Source organism: Mustela nigripes, chromosome 1 (assembly GCF_022355385.1).
Source record: "Mustela nigripes isolate SB6536 chromosome 1, MUSNIG.SB6536, whole genome shotgun sequence".
Lineage (NCBI taxonomy): Eukaryota > Metazoa > Chordata > Mammalia > Carnivora > Mustelidae > Mustela > Mustela nigripes.
In genome coordinates, this window is record NC_081557.1 from 100,117,945 (window position 1) to 100,140,504 (window position 22,560).

At 41.7% G+C, this 22,560-nt stretch overlaps 1 protein-coding gene across 1 annotated transcript in view; it reads right to left on the minus strand.

Moving 5' to 3' along the window:
* Positions 1 to 22,560, minus strand: part of CUL5 (cullin 5) — a 91,411-nt gene that overhangs the window by 48,913 nt on the left and 19,938 nt on the right. The window contains exons 2-3 of the mRNA XM_059418139.1: positions 19,829 to 19,938; positions 1,508 to 1,607 (exon numbers count right to left, since the gene is read on the minus strand). Of these exons, the coding sequence (XP_059274122.1) occupies positions 1,508 to 1,607; positions 19,829 to 19,938 (210 nt within the window). The remainder of the gene's footprint in view (positions 1 to 1,507; positions 1,608 to 19,828; positions 19,939 to 22,560) is intronic.

A 22,560-nucleotide genomic window follows, 5' to 3' on the forward strand; every position in this document is an offset into this window, starting at 1 on the left:
TTAAAGATTTTATCTATTTGAGAGAGAAAACAAAGAGTATGAGTTGAGGGGAGGGGCAGGGGGAGAGGGAGATGCAGACTTCCCTGCTGAACAGGGAGTGCAATGTGGGCCTTAATCCCAGGACCATGGGATCATGACCTGACTCAAAGTCAGATGCTTAATCAACTGAGCCACCCAGACACCCCAAGCATATAACTCTTGATCTCAGGTTTGTGAATTCAAGCCCCACTTTGGGTGTGGAGCCTAACCTACAAAAACAACAACAGCAACAACAACAACAACAAAGGTTCATAAGAGACACCTATAAACAATTATCTGGCAACATATTTGACAACATAGAAGAAAGAGATAAATTCCATGAAACATACTCCTACTAAGAACTAAATTATGAAGAAACAGAAAACCTGAACAGACCAATTACAAGCAAGGAGATTGAATCAGTAATGAAAAACCTCCCAACAAACTATATTCCAGGACAAAATGGCAACGACAGTGAATTCTATCAAACATTTAAAGAGAAGTAATACCAATCCCTCTCAAACCTTTCCGAAAAACAGAAGAGGAGCAAACACTTCCAAACTCATTTAAGAAGTCAGTATTATCCTGATACCAAAATCAGATAAGGATGGCACAAAAGAAGAAAATTATAGGTCAATATCCCTAAAGAACACAGATGCAAAACTTCTCAACAAAATATTAGGAAACCAACTCAGCAGACATTGAAAGACCATATATCATGAGCAAGTGGGATTTATTCCAGGGATACAAGCTTGGTTAGTTCAACATCCACAAGCAAATCCATGTGAAACACCACAGCAACAAAGCAAAGTAAAAAAAGCATGTGATCATCACAAATAGACGCAGAAAGAGTATTTGATAAAATGCAACATCTATTTTCAATAAAAACTCTTAAAAAGTGGGATAAAGGGAATGTACCTCAACATAATAAAAGCAATATATGACAAACCACAGCTAAAATGAAAGTCTAAGATCAGCAACAGGACAAGAATGCTACTCCCACCACTTCCATGCAACACAGTACTGGAACAGCAATCAGATAAGAAAAAGTAAAGACATCCAAGTCAAAAAGGAAGAAGTTTAAAAAAAAAAATGTGAAACCATCATTATTTGCAAATAACATAAGATAGAGAAAATGATGATGAGTTTACCCAAAAACTGTGAGAAAAAACGAATTTAGTAAAAATGAATGATACAAAATCAATATACAAAAATCTGTTGCATTTCTATACACTTAAACTATCAAAAATAAAAATTTTAAAAACAATCCCATTTACAACTGCATCAAAAAGAATAAAATACGGGCACCTGGGTGACTCAGTCAGTCCCATGTTGGGTGTAGAGATTGCTTAAATAAATAAACTTTTAAAAAATTTAATTAGCAAATGTCAAAAGTCAATGTGATATTTTTAAATTATTTCTGGAAGTCCTACAGCAGAAAATAGGATATTCTCTAAATCTTAAACTTAATCTAAGATACAGAACTTACTGCCTGTGCTTGCTTGATAAACTCAAGAATATCTTCTTTTAAAGCCTGATGAATTTTTGCTGGACCTTTGTCATCCCAGAGACAGACCGCATGCACATCCCTGTAAAAATAAAGCAGGTAAACAGAAATGAACACTAGACCAAGAACAAAGACAAAACTCCCAGCAAGTTCTGTAGGAATACAGTTTCCACGGACCATGCTGCACCCAGCTGAGTGGAGAATTCATCCATAAGAACCACAAGTTCTTTGTTATCTGATACACAAATTTGTTTCTACTTTTATTTTACTTTCTTTGTCATTGTTTTCCTCCTTAAATCTCTGCTTACTGTTTATCTTTAATTATAAACGCATCCTTCTGTCTTTAAATCCCACACCCCACGGTTAACCACTATAAATTAGTTTCTCATGTAAAGTATAAATTGTTTTATTTCTATACAGTATTTTAAATTTTTACAATATATGTAAACTATTCTCTTTAAAAAGAATCAGTCATTTAAACAGCAAATCTCTTAACTTCCCCCATACATTTGTTATTTGTTATATTTACACATGAACTACTACTGTATCTCCTTTATTTAAAACAAAACAAAAAAACAAAAGCTCTCCTAAACTGAGATAAAAAACCTCTGAACTTACGGAGTTGACAGTAGAGATATTTATTTAACAGTAATACAACATATTCAAAAACTAATTTCTTAATTATCAAGTTACAGAGTGGGTGAACTCCTAACAAAAGGATAGAGTCTTATTATTGAGGATGCTTTTATTAAAAAAATGCTCCCCAGTGACTTACACAGTACCTAATGGGACCCCTGCTATTAAAAAAATGCCTAAGAAATCAAAATAAGAGATCTCTGGAATCGTAACATTGTAACAACAGCCAAATAGTTTAAGTCCGGATTCTCAGGGACATCGTTATAACTCAGTGTCTGCATATTATTCATTTGAACTTGCTTTTGTCTCTGGTTAAATTGAACTTTCAGCTTAAGAGTGGTATCTCTGCTCACTGCCTAGTACGCAGCGAACACAAATATTTGCTAAATAACGACACAATACGTAACATGTGATTGCTTACTATGTGCCAGTTACTATTCTAAGCTGTTTTAATTCATTTAAAACACATTCATTTAAACTCCCTTCACCACAACTCTGAAGGGAGTACTATTTTTATCACCATTTTACAGATGGGGAGACTGAGGCAAATAAAGGTTAAGGAACATTCCTAAGTTACAAAGCCAGTATGTGGTGGAACTGGGACATGGGACAGCTCAGCTGGCGTCCAGAGGAGCAGGGCAGGTGGGACTCACAAAACCATTCCTCCAAATTTACTCCTGCACTTCTCCAAACCAACCTTTCCACAAACAGTAGCCAAAGTGAGGCTCTGAAACAAATCACATCCTATTCACTCTCTGTATAAAAGCTCCAATGGCTTCCCACCGACCTGTGAGTCAACTACACAGCGGGCAGCTGACACCCCTGCAATCTCAGCTCATGACTAAAGGAATCCAGAGGTTAGAAGAACATGACACAAAAACAGGCTGCCTGTAATTCAGTGTACGGCTCCCATGCATAGAAACACAAGATGGTTCTGGAACCCAGGAAGGGTGAGAGCTGGAAGGGGGGCGTTCCCTGAAAGAGCTGGTTTTCTGAGCTTCATCTCAAAGAACAAGCAGGAGTTTGTCAGGCAAAGGTATGAGGGCATGAGGGAAGGAGATTTTATGGAGAACCAGGAGCACGAGTACAAAACTGTGGCTCACCGTGCCGCAGGCAGGGAATCGGCGTGCTCTGCGTGTGAAGAGGGGAGTGGTAAGCAAGAAATGGAGCACACTAACCCTTCCCCCCTACACACCACATTCAGTCACAGTCCTGCTGTGTCCATCCCCTAAAAGTCTCTCTAGTTCGGACATGGGCATCCACTACGACTACCAGAGTCCCCATCACCACCGCCTCTCACTTTAACAAACACAGGCTGGGCGCCTGGGTGGCTCAGTGGGTTAAACGACCGCCTTCGGCTCAGGTCATGATCCTGGAATCACGGGATCGAGTCCCGCATCGGGCTCCCAGCTGCATGGGGAGTCTGTTTCTCCCTCTGACCCTCTGACCGTCTCCCCTCTCATGTGCTCTCTCACATAAATAAAATCTTAGAACAAACAACAAACACCCCCCCCACACACACAGGCACTGACCACTCACCATGGGGCAGGCACTTTGCAGAGTGACTCAGGTCCGTGTAGGGCTCACCAGAAGTGGAGGGGATTAGACAGGCAAGAGATTTATTGGAGGGAAATGGAGGTGAGGGGAAATGGGAAGTGTACTGTGAGAAGCCCACAAAACCAGCCTGATCGCCGTAGGGCCGAACAGAAAGGACAGCCGGGTATGAAGAGCGTGAGGCCGTCAGGCAGTTCTAAGAAAACGTGGTAATGCTATTACTGGGGGTTTTGGGGCAAAAGTCATGCAGCAGAGGAGTCTGATGCCACCCTGGAAGGGCCACCCTGGAAGCCATGCCACACTCCAAGTATTGCCAGGTATGCATGTCAGAAGGGTTAAAAGGCGGCTTGAATCCCGTAAGACAAGAGGACATGGCGTGGTGAAGAACGCGGGATCCATCCCCCCGGGGCAGTTCCGGTCATGAGTGACTTGGCACACTCAACCTGGAGGTTGAGAAAATTTCTCCAGGTACTCCGAGGTGTTGCTACATCAGGAAAGAATGCCCTCGCTACACTCAATCTTATTCAAAACACAATGCTACTCACCATCGCACAAAAGACCCGAGTCTCCTGTCAAGTCTCCTGGTCAATCTTCACACACATTTTGAAACATTTTATAATAACATACCTGAGGAACGGATTACGGTGATACCCCATGGTAACGGGTTAATAAACACCCTCTGGTCATACCTCTGTGCCCCTCTCCCTGATCCTACTCTCTGCCACCCTCCCCAGAAGTAGAGTGAACCTGTTATTATTTGTCAAGTTTTACAACAGACTATGAGAATTTCTGAACTTCACAGAAATTGTATCTAACACGGGTATATGGGCGGCTCACTCAGAAAGCGTCTGACTCTTAAGATGAGTGTGGAGCTTGGTTAAGATTCTCTCTCTCCTGGTGGGCGCCTCAGTGGCTCAGTGCGTTAAGCCTCTGCCTTAGGTTCAGGTCATGATCTCAAGGTCCTGGGATCCCTGGGATCAAAGCTGCTTCAGGCTCCCCACTCTGCAGGGAGCTTGCTTCTCCCTCTCCCTGCCATTCCCCCTGAGTGTGCTCTCTGTCAAATAAAAAAAAAATGTTTTTAAGATTTTTATTTATTTATTTGACAGACAGAGATCACAAGTAGGCAGAGGCAGGCAGAGAGAGAGGGGGAAGCAGGCTCCCCGCTGAGCAGAGAGCCCGATGTGGGGCTCGATCCCAGGACCCTGGGATCATGACCTGAGCCGAAGGCAGAGGCTTTAACCCACTGAGCCACCCAGGCGCCCCTCTCCCTCTCTCTTTTTTTTTTTTCAAAGATTTTATTTATTTATTTGACAGAGAGAGACCACAAGCAGGCAAAGAGGCAGGCAAAGAGGCAGGCAGAGAGAGAGAGAGGAGGAAGCAGGCTCCCTGCCAAGCAGAGAGCCCGATGCAGGACCAGATCCCAGGACCCCGAGATCATGACCTGAGCCGAAAGCAGAGGCTTAACCCACTGAGCCACCCAGGCACCCCCCCTCCCTCTCTTAAGAAAAAAGAAAGAAAGAAATTGTATCAAATAATAGTTTTTTTGAGTGATTTTTTTCACTCAACATTGCTTCTGGTATTTACCCATAATAGGTGCATGTAGTTCTAAGTCCTGTACTTAATCTGTTATGTCAAATGATCAAATGGCATTTTAATATAAAGGGAAGGAATAATAGCAAGCAATAAATGTATGAAATTAAATCTGAATGGTTAAAAATACATTCCCTTCGAATATATGACCAAAGTGCTTTTATTTATTTATTTATTTTTTTAAAAGATTTCATTTATTTGAGAGAGCGAGCATGAGAGGGAGCAAGCAAGCAAGCAGGAGCGGGGTGGGGGGTGCAGGCAGAAGGAGAGGCAGGCTTCCCACTGAGCAGGGAGCCTGAGCTGGGGCTCAATCCCAGGACACTGCGATGACCTGAGCCAAAGGTAGATGCTAAATCAACTGAGCCACCCAGTCACCCCAACCAAAGTGCTTTTTAAAAAAAGGGCATGTTGTAAGCGAATTTCTTTTTAACTCCTCAACTATATTAGAAAAATAAGGAAGGGGGGAGGGTGGGAAAGCAAAAAAGTAAAGGTTTTTCAAAGGTTGTTTTTTTTTTTTTTTTAATTTAACAGACAGAGATCACAAGCAGGCAGAGAGGCAGGCAGAGAGAGAGAGGGGGAAGTAGGCTCCCCGCTGAGCAAAGAGCCTGATGCAGGGCTTGATCCTAGGACCCCGGGACCAAGACCTGAGCCGAAGGCAGAGGCTTAACCCACTGAGCCACCCAGGCGCCCCATGGTTCTTCAAAGGTTTTAAGGCAATAGAGAGAAGGGTTGGGAGAAGGGTTGGGTACAAAGAAGGATACAAAGAAGGTAAAAGAGAAAAGTGTAACCCTGGTATAAAAAAACAGGTATTTTGCTTTTTAGTGATAGTAACACTATTTGCCTCTGAAGCAGAGTGAGAAAAAGGAACATAACCACTAATGGAAGTGAACTTTCAGATTAACAAAAATAACAAAAACAAAAAATGAACAAACAAGAATATCTACTAAGTGATAAAGTTAGAGAAGTAATAAAACAAGAAAATCAGTCGTAGCATTAAATATGAACTCGAAAAATTTTCCCATTAAAAGACAGTATGTCCATCAAAAGGACCACTTATACGAGGTACCTAGAATAGACAAAGAGCTTCGATCTTCTGTGTGGGACGATGCAGACATTCCAAAAGATGGATAATGATGATGCTGGCACTATACTGTGAATGTACTCAATGCCTATAAATTGTAAAATGCCACTGAACTGGTTGAAGTGGTACATTTTGTGTAATGTACAATTAAAAAGGAAAAAGGACAGTGTATCTTAAAAGATACTAAGCAAACACAAACCAAACTAAAGCAGGATGACAATACTAGTATCATCCGAGGAGGAACTTTAGGTTAAAAGATCTAGAGAAAAGAAATATTATATAATGATAAAAAGCATTATCTATGAAGATAGATCCAACTATTTATATTACTTTTGTGTTACATTAATAATTAAGAATGAAAGAACTTGATACAAATACAACAGAATACTTAAAACATCTTCACTTATATCAGTTAGGATACATTTAGCTAAAACATGAAATTGAATCAACAGAGGCTCCAACTATTATGTTATTTTTCTGAAATAACTAGAAGTCTAGACGTAGGAAGCGGCTAGCATCTGGAAATAAACTGAGAAAAGCATGTGTCTCTCTCCACTCTGCCACTTTAGCACGTTAGCCTCTAAAACGTGGACTGCGCCAGGCACATTAGTTTAATTCATCTGAAAAGCAAAACCTATCTCAGAAGCCCTCCTGTAAACCTATTTGTTGGAACTGTATCACATGGTGACAAAACAGCAAGGGAAGCCGAAGAAGTGAATATTACAATACGCAGCTGCACGTAAAGAATATAAGGCACATAAAGCCAGGAATGGGTGTTAGTCAGCAGCGTCTGCCCCAAGATCTCTTACCATCTGAAAAGCTAGACAAAAAAAAAAAAAATTAAGGACAAAGAAGAATTTAAAAATACAATCAGTAGAGGCCCCCAGGTGGCTCAGGGGATTAAGCGTTTGCCTTCTGCTCAGGTCACAATCCCAAGGTCCCAGGATCAAGTCCTGCGTCTTTGTTGGGTGCCCTGCTCAGCAGGGAGTCTGTCTGCTTCTACCTCTCCCGCTGCCCCTGCTCATGCATGCTCTCTCTAATAAATAAAAACTTTTTAAAAAGTAAAACATTAAAAAAAATTTTTTTAATATAGTTTTTCTCCTAAGAGCGTATACACCCATATAAAATTTTTTTTAAAAGATTTTATTTATTTGTCAGAAAGAGAGACAGAGAAAGCACGCAAGCAGGCAGAGGCAGGCAGAGGCGGAGAGAGAGGCAGGCTCCCTACTGAGCAAGGAGCCCGATGTGGGACTTGATCCCAGGACCCTGGGATCATGACCAGTAGTTTAACCCACTGAGCCACCCAGGCGTCCCCCCATATAAAATTTTTAAAGAAATTTTTACAGGCTATTTCTCTTGATCATAATCCATAAATAAATAAGTGATCAAAGAAGAGATCATTATTAGAAATTAAGTCCCTAGATAATGCATGGGTTGAACAACACAAAACAATTTCCCAACAATCGAGAGGCAATAGAAAGGAAAACATCTCATACTGTAAAACCTGTGTAACAATAAAAGTAGTATTAAGAAAAAATATGTATAACCCTAAATGCTTTCATTTGGAACAAAAAGGTTAAAGAACTAAGAATTCATCTTAAACCAGAAAAAAATTTCAAAGTAACCAGAAAGAAGACATTAATAAAAAAACAAATTATGGGGGCATCTGATTTACTAAGTCAGTTAAGTAAGTGTCTGATTCTTGATCTCAGCACATGTCTTGATCTCAGGGTTTTGAGTTCAAGCCCTGCACTGGGCTCTACACCCAGCATGGAGCCCACTTACAAAAAAAAAATTAAAAAAGCAAATTATGGATTTGAATGAAAATAAATTGAATATTCTTCTTCCCAAAGAACTCATGTTTGCCTTTTCCTTTTCTCTGTTGTACAATTATTTTGTATTTCATCAGTTTTGGCTATTGTCTCTCCTTCCTTGTACTTTACTTAGTTTTAATATGCCAGCTAGCTAGCTTTGTCCTCATCTCTTGAAATGAGCGCTCAGATCATGGACTTTGAAACTCTTTTTTCTAACATATGGATTAAAGGCTATAAACTCCTTTATACCTAAGCCCTGCTTATGTGGATCAAACAAGTTTTAATATGATGTGTCTTACCAAAGTAATTTTTTAAACTTGCTTCTATGAAAACACCAATAAAATGAATCAACTCCTTAAAGAACAGATTAAAGAAAAATAGTAGGATTAGGGATGAAACAACAAGATATATCCACATATACAATATAAACATACTACTTATAATACCATGGCAACAAATTTCAAAATCTAGGGGAAAAAGAAATGAAGTGTGAGAACAGACTCTTTGTCTTAGTCCCAATTTTAAGTAGAAGGTTCCAACATATCACTATTGGGATGATGTCTACTGCTGGAATACCTGCAAATGATTTATCATAGGGGCACATGCACCCGAATGTTCATAGCAGCAATGTCCACGATAACCAAACTATGGAAGTCCACGGTAGCCAAATTATGGAAAGAACCTAGATGTCCATCAACAGATGAATGGATAAAGATGTGGTATACACACACACACACACACACACACACACACACAATGGAATACTATGCAGCCATCAAAAGAAATGAAATCTTGCCATTTGCGATGACGTGGATGGAACTAGAGGGTATTATGCTTAGCAAAACAAGTCAATCAGAGAAAGACAACTATCATATGATCTCCCTGATATGAGAAAGTGGAGATGCAATGGGGGGGGGGGGTGGCAAAGGAAAAGAATAAATGAAACAAGATGGGATCCGGAGGGAGACAAACCAAAAGAGACTCTTAATGTTACAAAACAAACGGAGGGGGGCCGGGGGAGGGGTGTAGAAAGAGGGTGATGGGGTTATGGACATTGGGGAGGGTATGTGCTATGGTGAGTATTGTGAAGTGTGTAAACCTGGGTACAGACCTGTACCCCTAGGGCTAATACTACATTATATATTTATAAAAAAAATTTAAAAATTTAAAAAAGAAAAATGTAGTACCGGTGTTCAGGCTCTAATGTAAGAACATATAGTCTGATGTAGAAAACAGACATAAATAAATAGACAATAATGATATATTCTATCATATGGAGATATGTTATGGTGGAAACATACAAAATGGGGAGTATCTAACCCTGTCGAAAGAGTTGTACTATTTTTACTTGCTCACACCCACTTCCATGTTCTATTAATAGGTGTAGGTACCTGACACAAGCTAAACCAATCATATTACCCCAAGACCACACTGACTGCGTTAAGGGTGTAGGCCTGAGAGAGTTGTGCCCTGGGATTTTTCAAACCAGAACTGCGCAAGTAAAGGCCCTTTCTTTGCCTTCTCATTATGAAGCTCTAAAGGTATGAACACAGAGACTCAGGCTACACTCAGAGAAACAAAAATGAGATGGAGAACATCCTGAAGATATCAGAATCCGATTCCAGTCAGTCCTGCTTTTCCCAAGCCTCATATACATTATCTAATACTTATTAAAGCTGGTTATTTTGGAGGCCTGGATGGCTCAGTTGTTGAGCATCTGTCTGCCTTTGGCTCAGGTCATGATCCCAGGGTCCTGGGATCGAGCCCCACATCAGGCTCCCTGCTCGACAGGAGGTCTGCTTCTCCTTCTCCCACTCCCCCTGCTTGTGTTTCCTCTCTCACTGTGTTTCTCTCTGTCAAATAAATAAATAAAAACTTCAAAAAAAGAAAAAGCACAATTTTTAAAAAAGATTTTTAAAATTTATTTATTTGACAGAGATCTCAAGTAGGCAGAAAGGCAGGGAGAGAGAGAGTAGGAAGCAGGCTCCCCGCTGAGCAGACAGCCCAATGTAGGGCTTGATCTCAGGACTCTGGGATCATGACCTGAGCCGAAGGCAGAGGCTTTAACTCACTGAGTCACCCAGGTGCCTTTTAAGAAATATTCATCTCTGTTTTTTCTTCACATACTGAGATTATTAATTTCTAACATGATTGACTTTTCCTATTTGTTTTTTGAGGTCAATTTTCATTTTATTTCCTCCTACTTTTGTTGGTTTCTCTCCTCAGCTTTTGAATTTTTGATTCAAGATTTCTTAAATTACCCTGAATGGTTGTATGAGGCCGCCACACTCAGTTTGGAGCCCTGTGTTGGTGTTCTTCTGCTTCATAGCTGGTTTCTGTGGAACAATTTTTTTTTTTTTTTAAAGATTTTATCTATTTATTTGACAGAGAGAGAGATCACAAGTAGGCAGTAGGCAGAGAGGCAGGCAGAGAGAGAGAGGAGGAAGCAGGCTTCCCGCTGAGCAGAGAGCCCGATGCGGGGCTCGATCCCAGGACCCTGGGATCATGACCTGAGCCGAAGGCAGAGGCTTAACCCACTGAGCCACCCAGGCGCCCCATGTGGAACAATTTTTATCAGCTACAATGTTTGGTTTCCACTTTCTTATCCCAACAGACCATTTTCTGCTTACGTTCATCTTAAGGTCAGGATTCTAGCTTCGGAGCACCTCCTTCCGTCAAGCTTAACAACACTCAATTTCTTTTTTTTTCTTTTCTTTTTTTTTTTTTTTTTTAACAACACTCAATTTCTTAATGACCAATGTTGGTAATAGGATCCTCAGATCCTCTAAATCCTTACCTATCTGAAAATATGCTTATGTTGTCTTAAACTGGATTACAAACTTAACTGGAGAATACTAGGATTGGGATAACTTCCCTTCAAATATTTAAGAAAATGTTCCATCAACCTCCTACATCCAATTTGGCCAACGAAAAGTGCTGAAGACAGTCTGCTTTGTTTTGAGAGTGAACTGTTTTTCTTCACTGCAAGAAAACTAGGGTATTTTCTTTATCCTTTGAATTCTGAAACTCCCTAAGGACATATCTCAGCATGTTTTCTAGCACTTTCAATATTAAGACTTGAGGAGATGAGTGAGAAGGAACGAGTTTCCACTGGGGAGTTTCCACCTCTTATTTTTGGACCATATCCTCTCCTCTGCTATTTCTGTTCTCTCCTTCTGGTACCTGTTTACCCAATTCTAGATCTACCTTCCCTATCCCTTTATTTCTATTTTATCTCCCATACCTTGTTTTTGCTCTACATCTAGGGAGAACTCTGGTTTTATTTTTCAAATCACTGATTTGGTCTTCTGTTTTACCCCTTCACCCTGTATTTCAAAGATCTCTTCTTTAGTTGACTTTCATTTTCAATGTAAGCTCTATGCCATAAACTGGAGTTTTTCAAGAATTCTTTCTAAACCCTACATCATTTATTTCCTCTAACTCTGAGGTACAGCCTCTAAGAAGGCCCTCGATGACCCCGGTTTCCTGGTGTTCATACCCGTGTATGGTTCCCTCCTACAGTGTATAAGCACCTGTCTGAGTAATAATGACCCACGTGGTTGTCTGTCACTACCAAAACTATGACAGAAACCCTGAGCTCTGTGCTGGGAGGCCCTCTCTTGCTCTGGAGCAAGCACGCTGCCACATGTAAACTGCTTCAAGGAGGGACGCACATGGTGAGGAACTGAGCAGCTAGGGAAGAACTGACTCCAGCCAACACTCCTGTGAGCAAGCGGAAAGCTCACTCAGCCCTGCCAGAGTCTCGGCCGACACCCGCTGCTCAGCTTTACTGCAAGCTCAGGAGAGACCCTGAGCTAGACAGGCCCATCAGGCTTCCTGACCCTCTAATAGTGATAGGGTAAGTGTGCAGCATTTCAAGCTGCTAACCTTGAGAGTAATCTGTCATGCAGCAATGGACAAATGATACGTGGAGACACAACAAAGACAGGCAGGCAGAAGACTGCTGTAATCGTTCAGAGAAATGGTAGCGGGGAGGAAGATGGGATAGAAAGAAGGCCAATTCATGGGCGCCTGGGTGGCTCAGTGGGTTAAGCCGCTGCCTTCGGCGCAGGTCATGATCTCAGGGTCCTGGGATCGAGTCCCACATCGGGCTCTCTGCTCAGCAGGGAGCCTGTTTCCTCCTCTCTTTCTCTCTGCCTGCCTGTCTACTTGTGATCTCTCTCTGTCTAATAAATAAATAAATAAATAATCTTTTAAAAAAAAAAAAAAAAAGAAGGCCAATTCAAGAGATATTTAATAAAACCTATGAAACCCAGGAATCAACTGAATATGAGGGAGGAAGAAAATAGAAAGTTGATGGTAGCTTTCATATTTTTGGTTTGAAGCTACGAACAACACATTTTTGTCATTCTAAATACGGAGTACTTACAAAAGTTAAGAGACAGACACATAGAAATAACAAGAGACCTATGAAGTCTAGAAGTCTGACTCAGAATAATCAGGATTGCTTCTGTAGATACAAGAACACAGGTAAAAGAAAAACAATGAACTCTGAAAAAACCACCATTTAAGGTGTACACAACAATAAGTCCACTTACATAATGGAGATGAGGCAGACAAGAGAGGAGAAAACCAACTCAGGAACAAGAAAAACAGCATTTTTAGTAATGTTTTTTTAGATTTATTTATTTGTTTTATAGAAAAAAAGAGTATGTGTGAGCAGGGGGATGGGCAGAGGGCGAGAGAGAGACAGAATTCTCAAGCAGACTCCCCAGAGTGCAATCTGACCTGGACTCCATCCCAGGACCTTGGGATCATGACCTGAGCCAAAACCAAGAGTCAGATAGTCAACTGAGTACACCACACAGGCACCCACAAGAAAAATATCTTTTAAGATAATTTATGCTAAAAGGGCACCTGCATGGCTCAGTTGGTTAAACATCTGCCTTTGGGGCTCAGGTCATAGGACTGAGTCCCACATTGGGCTCCTCACTCAGCAGGGAGTCTGCTTGTCCCTTTACCCCTCCACCACTCATGCACATGATCTCTCAAATAAATAAAATCTTAAATAAATAAGTATATATATATATATATAGGATATATATATAGTGAAGACAAATTTTCTTAAAAATAAGGTCTTGGGTGGCTGGGTGGCTCAGTCAGTTAAATGTCCAACTTGTGATCTCAGCTCAGGTCTTGATCACACATTGTGAGTTCAAGCCCCATGGTAGGCTCCAGACTGGGAGTGAGCCTACTTAAAATAAATACATAAACAAATAAAATAAAAATAAAAATAAGGTCTCACAAGTTGAAAATAATTTGTGATTTAATTCTGGCTTCAATTTCACTAACCAGAGTCAAACCAAATATGGATCTAGAGGAATAGTTCTCAACTGAGGGACATACCATCCCCACAGAAGCTCGCTTGGAAAGGTACCAGAGCTTTTGTTTGTTAATTTCACTAATGAGGGGTGGGGGTGCACAGGGAGTGTCCACTACTAGAGTGTCTGAGGGTGAAGGCCAGAGGTGATAAACATCCCACAATATGCTAGACAATCTTTTACAACCACCTAAAATGCCAACGCACTTTTATTGAGAAATAAGGATCTCAGATAAAAAAGAAGCAAATACGGGCACCTGGGTGGCTCAGTGGGTTAAAGCCTCTGCCTTCAGCTCAGGTCATGATCCCAGGGTCCTGGGACTGAGCCCCATGTTGGGCTCTCTGCTCAGTAGGGAGCCTGCTTCCCCCTCTCTCTCTCTGTCTGCCTCTCTGCCTACTTGTGATCTCTGACAAATAAATAAATAAATTTTTTTAAAAAAAAGAAGCAGCAAATAGTCAATGGAGTTTAATAACAATATTTTAGTACTTCAAATTTAGAAAGATATAAGCAACCCAAATATTAATTTACATAATCAAACAGCTAATATTTGAAGGGTTTTTCTTACAATGTATTTTTTAAAGATTTATTTTAGAGAGTGTGTGCATGGGGCGGGGCAAAGGGAGAGGGAGAGGGGGGATGCAGACTCCCCACTAAGCACAGAGCCCAATATGGGCTCAATCTCACAACCATGAGATCATGACCTGAACGAAAACCAAGAGTTGAACACTCAGCCAGCCAACTAAGCCACCCAAGCAGCCCTAAAACTCAAAGGGTTTAATTAACGTAGGTCTTGCAATTTGGGTTATACCATGTTAAGATACCCAAGAATCCTTTAACCCAAAAGGACTACATATTGAGCTGCCTTGGATAACTGCAAGGAGATCAAGGATTTTTAAAAATGATGTGATGAGGGCGCCTGCGTGGCTCAGTGGGTTAAGCCGCTGCCTTCAGCTCAGGTCATAGTCTCGGGGTCCAGGGATCGAGTCCCACATCGGGCTCTCTGCTCAGCAGGGAGCCTGCTTCCCTCTCTCTCTCTCTCTGCCTGCCTCTCTGCCTCCTTGTGATCTCTGCCTGTCAAATAAATAAATAAATAAAATCTTAAAAAAAAAATGATGTGATGAGACCAATAACTAGAGCAAATACAAAGGTACTGACTATTTCTGATGAGGGAGCAGGAGGCTGGCTGAGGACAAAGCAAAAGCTGGCGCCTCGCACCCCCCCTTCACCCGCTCCCCTCCATATGTGTAGCATTCCTCAGGCACCCCTGACTGCCATAAAGCGATAAATAGTTAACTTGCTGAGATCACAATCCTGCAAGACAGGAGTCTCCCTTGGTTTGCAAATGTCCTTGAGATTACAACAAAGAAGTTACCTTATCAATAGCCCAATTTCCAGGGACACAGAACTCAGTTCCTCAAGCCCTAATGTCACCCTTCCCTCCATGAAAAACGGAAGGAGGCGGAGGTAGAAGGAAAAGTAAATAAAGTTAAATTTCTTCTAAACCTAAATCTCATTAACAAGGATGCTTGATAGCAGGAATGTAACATTCCACCAGACTTCCAATTGTCTTACTTGATAGCAACTAAGCCTTCAATATCCTGATAGTATTCTTTGCCCCAATAGCCCTTCTGGACACCCCTTTGTCCTCACCTACCCAACTCCTGTGTATATAACCAACCACCCCTCACAACCCGGGGCAGCCGCATCTCTGCCTGCCCACGGGCCCTGTCCCCGTGCTCTAATAAATCACCTTTTGCACCAACGACATCTTAAGAATTCTTTCTTTAGTCGTCAGCTCCGAACCTCCTCACCCCACGGAACCTGACTTAGGTTCTGGGACTTCATCATTTCTGCTTAGAAATGCACCATAAGCAGGGAATACCATCATACTACACTTCCCCCAGTCAGGAGTGCACAGAAAACAAGCATCATTCTAGATGATAAATGACATAATCAACACAAATTGACAGAAACAAAACAAAACCCCACCACAGTCAACAGGTTATTCATAAAATAGTTTAATCAAATAATTTAAGAAAAATAGTATACATGAATGCTATGTATTTCTAAAAGGGCTTAGCTGTTTACTGAACTTTAATTTTTCAAAAGATAGAATCATGCATATAAGTTAATATTATGTAATACTATTTAGGAAATTATATTTTTATCATGCAATAATGAGAAAAAATGAGAACAGCTTAATGTGTATGGATTATTCAATCACATATCTATAAGTCCTGACATAGAATTCCACTAAAGCATACACAGAAAAGTTAGAGCAGGTCTGCGAAGGCTAACCTCAGGAAGATGTGCTTGTAAGGCTGGCCCTTGACTGGTATCTGGGAATTTGGATTCTGCAAAGGTTCTCACCGTTTCCTGCTGAGAATCGCTCATTGGCCCTAAATGTTTAGGTAAACAAGCTGATTTATATTGAACTCCTGCTTGTCATCTAGGAGTCTGGGACTTCACTTCATGTCAGGCAGAGGTATCTATGCAACAGCTGAGTTAAAACCTGAACACTTGTCTTTAATGTGCTTCCCTGTAGAAAAAGACTTTCACCACCTGTGCTGTCACCATCAGCTGCTAGAGAACTAAGTGTCTCCTGTGTAACTCCAATGGGAGAGGACGCTTGGAAACATGCACCTGGTTTCCCCTGAATTTGCCACCTACACCTTTGTTGCATTTTACTGTAATAAATCACAGCCATGAATACAACTATGTCTGAGTCCTGTGAGTATTCCCAGCAATCACTGAACCTCGAGGTGGTCATGAGACTGACCACTAGGACAGCTGGGACTCACTGAAACATGGTAAGGGTACGAAGTGATAAAGTGACTGGACAATGAACCCTTGCTGTTTGGGTGGCTAGAAAGTCATCCATGCTACAAAACAGGAGCTGAGTGCATGTGTTTTAAGAGAGAAGAGTTACCTAGGAAAGCAGAAAACAATAGCTCTAATCCCCAGAGAGTGGGCGCGCTCAATCCCCCGCTGCTTTCAGCCATGCTGACTGACTTTCAGCCATGCTGACTGACGAGTGACAGGAGAAAAAGCACAGCCTGGCTAACACCTCTGGTTTTGCTCTTGCCTCCAACTGGGAAGAGAAAAGGCCCAAAGTTAAGCTACGAGTGAACCAAAAATGTCAAATGCTGGCATTATTCTCCACCACCCCTGCCCGCAGCCATGAGGAAATAAGAGTTAAGTCAGATCCTAGAGAAAGCTTTAGATAAACCAGGGGAGAAAATGCTGGGGGTGGAGTGCCTGCAGGGAAAGGAAATCGCTCCAGCTGTTTCTTCAGGCCAATTGCTACTGAAGCAATTCTTCCAGGCTCCTTGCATACCAGCCAGGATCTCCCAGCAACTCTAGCATAATGTTGTCAATGCTGTTAGGGATTTGAATAAATCTAGAATGGGTTTAAAAGATGGTTCTGTATTTTGTGCCTTTGGCATCTGGATGTATGATCAAAAAAGATGTAAAATGTTATATGCTCGTACTTTCATAAATCCTACCAGGATTGTACCTAGCAGCAAAGGTTGTCCCCCCCGCCCCCCCAAAACTAGCAGACACAACTTCCATGCTTTAAGCTGCTGGTAAGGGGATTGGAATTTAAAGTGTTTGAATATTGGAACAGAAAATGTTTCTGTAAAGGCATTATTTTTACCTACTGGTATGTCTGAAAAAAAGGGAGACAACATAGAAACAAAGGAAATCTTTAGACAGAAATACACTTCTGGAGTTTTAAAAAGCAGTTCTTAGTTGCCACTGAGTTCCTGTGAAATCAGGTATCTGACCCCTAGAGGCTGATGATCTTCCAGCCTGATGTGCATGTTCTTGAGCGAATCAATCTGGACTCTTAAGACTGATAAGATAAAAAGGGCTTAGATAAGTCTTGCTTGTCACTTGGACTTGGAACACGAATGTCTGCAGCCATCTCAGCTTTCTGGCTGCAGAAGAAAAGTTGCTCTCTTTTTTAAACTCCTGAATTCACAAATCTTATTTGCCTGGATCTGACTCTGAGCTGAAACCTGATACTGTCTGTTACTGGCTGTTTCCAGCTCAACATAAGCTGTGCTGAACTCAAGCAAGCATATGCTCAGTGAACAGGACTTGGACCTGAAGGCGCTGCAGGTTTCAGCAGCCTTTGTGAAGCTGTCAACTGCAAATATCCTGGATTCTGGCTGGACCACCTGCATTACTTCCAGATGCCTCCAGAAAAGGGCGTGATCTCTGATGACGCGATCTGAAGTCAAGCCGCTGACCGGCTCTAGTTATTGGATACAGACACTAGCAGTACTCCTAACCTGTGATGACTGCCGAAAGCTACCAGGGGGAGGCAGTGACCCACCCCTCCTGATGTCCTCTCTGTAAGGACGTCCTCTCAGGTCTCACTGTGAGTGACCCATGTTCTGTTCACCTTTGCCTCATCATCCCTGTGCATACACCTTAATAAGCAACTTGGGTGTTAAACCCAGCTGTCTCCAGAAAGGAGTGGACCTTTTCTAGGCTGCTCACTAGATAAATAATCAGAACAAAAGGTGCGGGAGGGGACACAAACCTACTTTAAAAATTTCTGAACATCTGACACTTCATTCAGACCAATACACAATACATCTTCCTAGTTAAGGGAAGTATATTATTTTAAACATTTTCTGTAAATATGCGTTTGCTCCTCTTGCCAGTCCACATGTCTGAGGGAAAAAAACTGAAAAGTTTTCATTACTGAATGGGACACACTGGTTTTATAAGAAAGAAAAAACAAAACACAGCACCTGAGAAGGCACAGGGGAGGAGGAAGACATTAAAGATTTTTGTTCTTCAGAATTATTCTTCAAGGTTTTGCTGTCTTCCTGAAGGAAAACTCCCACCACTGGCTTTCCATGCTGCTGTGAGTACTCTGAAATCAAGCCTGACAGCGCTTGGAGACAGCAGGGAACAGCCCAACTCCTACACTTTCTACACAGAGCCCTTCTAAATAAACAGCACCCGCACTAGTGAGGCGAATCAACAAGTGTCATGGAATAAATGAAACCATTTAGAACTAACTTCCTTCAGGCAGTTCATCTGAAAACAAAGGCTGAACTGAATGAACAGAAAAGGAACAAGAACTCTAGAGCGAACGGTCCTATGGGAGGAGGGAAACTGGGAGCCCTGTGACCGTGTACTACCTGACCAACCTGACCTGGCTCACCTGCAGCACCCTAACAACTGTAAACTTTTTGTTTCTGAGGTACCACACATGCCCTCTGAGATTATACTTCTTCATGGATGTGCTCTGAGCATCATGACACTGCTTTAACCCTGGAAAGCTTTTGGGTGTGCTTCAGCTTAGGAGCCAGAGTTATGCTGTGCCTGAATTGATGCCTCAGACCATGTAAATAAAGATTCCTATAGAAAGTAAGGGAGAGGGGTGCCTGGGTGGCTCAGATGGCTAAGCATCTGCCTGCAGCTCAGGTTATGACCCCAGAGTCCTGGGATCGAGTCCTCATGTCAGGTTCCCAGCTCAGTGGGGAGTCAGCTTCTCTGGTTCCCTCAGCCTCTCCCCGTTTGTGCTCTCTCTCCTAAATGAATAAATAAAATCAGAAAGAAAGAAAGGAAGGAAGGGAGAAAAGTTTATTTTCTTTTCCTAAAATAAACTTCATGGTTGGTGGGATTTATTTTTACTAGCTAAATCTAGGACCTCTAAAAGACCTTACTTAGATGAGTACTACCGATTGGTCTTGCCTTGCCCCACTGTATGAGTGAAATGGTCAACAGTATCCTACCCTGATAAAAAACTTTTCCTGATCATGCCTTAAATGTACAAGCTATATGGTTTACACTGAACACCTGATCTTTCTGAGAATCTGGAATTTGGGTACATGCCAAGCAGAGGCTACCTATGTGACCAGTCCCCAATAAAAACTCTGATTACTGAGTCTGCGAGAGCTTCTCAGGTAGACAACGTATCATACTGGGTGCCAATCCCATTGCTGGAGAGACAGGGTTCTGTACGATTCTATAAGTACTCTGGGAAGCCCGTGCCTGTTTTCCCCCAGTCTTTATCCGATGTGCCTTTCCTTTTTGCTACTTTTGTGCTGTATGTTTTTGCTGTAGTCAGCCACAGCGATGTATGACGGCGTACCACCCCCATCCCCAGCAAATCACGGACTACAGAAGAGGACTTAGAGTAATAACAACTGTAAACAGGTAAACCGTCCAGTCTAAAGTGAGCATTCCATTTGGATATAGAAATGCATCACCAAAATTTCCTTTATATTATCAAAAAGTTAAGAGTTAATGGATTACTTACGAAAACAGATCAAACCACTGCTGTTTTGTAACAGATTCCTGGCGTAAAAGCTTCAAAACAATCGGGCGCATGAAATCCCATTTGTCTTCAAATTGAAGTGAACCTTTATTCTTTAAAAAAAAAAAAAAAAAAAGACAAAGAGTAGTTTAATTTAAATCCAGTTATATCAAAAGTGTCTGTTATTTTTGTCTTTTAAGAGTTAACTAGAGAAATGCAAGGTTTGAAATTTAAAACAATCGGTTTTCCATAATGGAATCCCTGTAAACTAATCTGATTTCAAGAAATCACAGGAAGGCACCATAAAAAAAAATTAATTGTGCGAACATATAAAGAATTTGGCCATGCCCAAGGAGAAGGCCTGGTCTTTGTCCTTGACTTCTGGTAGGTAATCTCTGGGGTCTCAGAGTGTGCGACTGATAAGAGTTGTTGTTTGCCCGGTAACCTTGGGTCAAACTAGATAATCTAACAAACGTGATTTAGGGAGGGAACTAGCCATATCCATAGAGTCCTTAGGATTGGGGCTCACCAACCCAGAAACACCACTATAACTTTGGGAGGTGGTTTTGGGTTAACCAAAATGGAGACTGAGATTATCCACAAGCAATCCATCAGTCACACCTACATAAAGAAGCCCCAGTAAAAACTCCAGAAAGGGATGTCTGGGTGCCTCAGTCAGTTAAGCATCTGTCCTGGGTGCAGGTCATAATCCCAGGGTCCTAGGACAGAGTCTGCATCAGGCTCCTTGCTAAGCGGGGAGGAGCCTGCTTCTCTCTTTGCCTGCCACTTCCCCTGCTTGTGTGCTAGCTCTGGTGCGCGCTGCGCACTCTCTCTCTCTCTCTCTCTCTCTCTTGCTCGCTCGCTCTCGCAAATAAAGAAACAAAATCTTGAAACAAACAAACAAACAAAACTGGAAAATTTTGGCTAGATCAGTAGCTGGAATGCAACTCTGGAACTCAAGAGTGGTGATTTTGAGCCCCATGGTGGGTGTAGAGATTCCTTAAAAATAAAAATCTAAAATAAACTTGATACTAAAGGCTGGATGAGCTTTTCTGGCTAGCAGTACCCCATACACATGGTCACACAGTAAGGCCAAGAGAGATATGTGATCTGACTACAGGGGTGAGGACGGGGAAAGCTCTGTGCTTGGAACCCTCCTACACTCTGCCCAGTATGTCTCTCTCTTTGGCAAATCTGAATCTATATCCTTGCTCCATTAGAAGCCATACCATGATCTATGAATCTGTAAGATGTAGGAATCTTTCTAATGAGTTATTGAGCCTCGGGGTGGTTTTGGGAACCCTCCAAACTTGTAGCTTGTATCTGAAGTGAGGATGGTCTTGTATATGGAGACTGTCTCTTCTAATTTTATACTTGCCCTAAATTCCCCACAAAAAGTACACTGAGAATCTATATAAATTCTAAAAACTGAGAAAAACAACAACAAAACACACACACACACACACACACGAAAAATACCCATCCCCTTTTTATTTTTTTATTTTTTTTTTTTTTAAAGATTTTATTTATTTATTTGACAGAGAGAAACCACAAGTAGTCGGAGAGGCAGGCAGAGAGAGAGAGGGAAGCAGGCTCCCTGCTGAGCAGAGAGCCTGATACGGGACTCGATCCCAGGACCCTGAGATCATGACCCGAGCCGAAGGCAGCGGCTTAACCCACTGAGCCACCCAGGCGCCCCCCATCCCCTTTTTAAATACTAACAAAACCCTGACACCAAACTGGAGAGAAGAGCCTATGAAATGGAAACTCAAGACAAATTCAACAAGGACATGGGTGCAAAAATCTTAAATAAATGTCAGCTAATTAAACAAGTGGCATATTAAAAGAATGATACTTCATAATCACACATCGTTTATCCCACAAATGTGAAGTGATTGGACATTAAGAAAAAGGTCCTTGGGGCGCCTGGGTGGCTCAGTGGGTTAAGCCTCTGCCTCCGGCTCAGGTCACGATCTCAGGGTCCTGGGATCGAGCTCCGCATCGGGCTCTCTGTTCCTCGGGGAGCCTGCTTCCTCTCTCTCTCTCTGCCTACTTTGATCTCTCTGTCAAATAAATAAATAAAATCTGTTTAAAAAAAAAAAAAAGGCCCTCAATTCATTACATTACTAGAAGAGAGAGAGCGAGCGCCCATTCGTGTTCAGTTATTACCACTGTGGCCACATGACTTGCTTTCATCAATAAATTTCCACACAAGTCAGTCATTTCCTAACATTCAAAGAAAAACTTTCAAACACACATGTGGATGGAACTCATTATCATTTTTACTAGATGTAATTTTTTTTTTTAATGTAACGTTCTTAAAGATGCTGTTGACTTGTATCAGATAAGGTTCTAGACGGACTACCTGGAATCTACAAACTCCCTAAAATTATAACCCAGTAGAGGTCTCTGAATCATGTGGTCTAACAAGAACATACATCAGAATCACCTAGGGTGGCAGTTTCACATATAAGTTTCTAAAACTTAACTCAGACCTCTTGGATCAAATCTCTTTGAGTTCAGAATCAGCATATTCAGCAAACTCATGATAAAGCTACATAAAAATATCAGGTTTATGTCCAAAAACAGGTTAAGAACCACTGACTGCAGGGGCACCTAGGTGGCTCAGCGGGTTAAAGCCTCTGCCTTCGGCTCAGGTCATGATCCCAGGGTCCTGGGATCGAGCCCTACATCGGGCTCCCTGCTCAGTGGGGAGCCTGCTTCCCTTCCTCTCT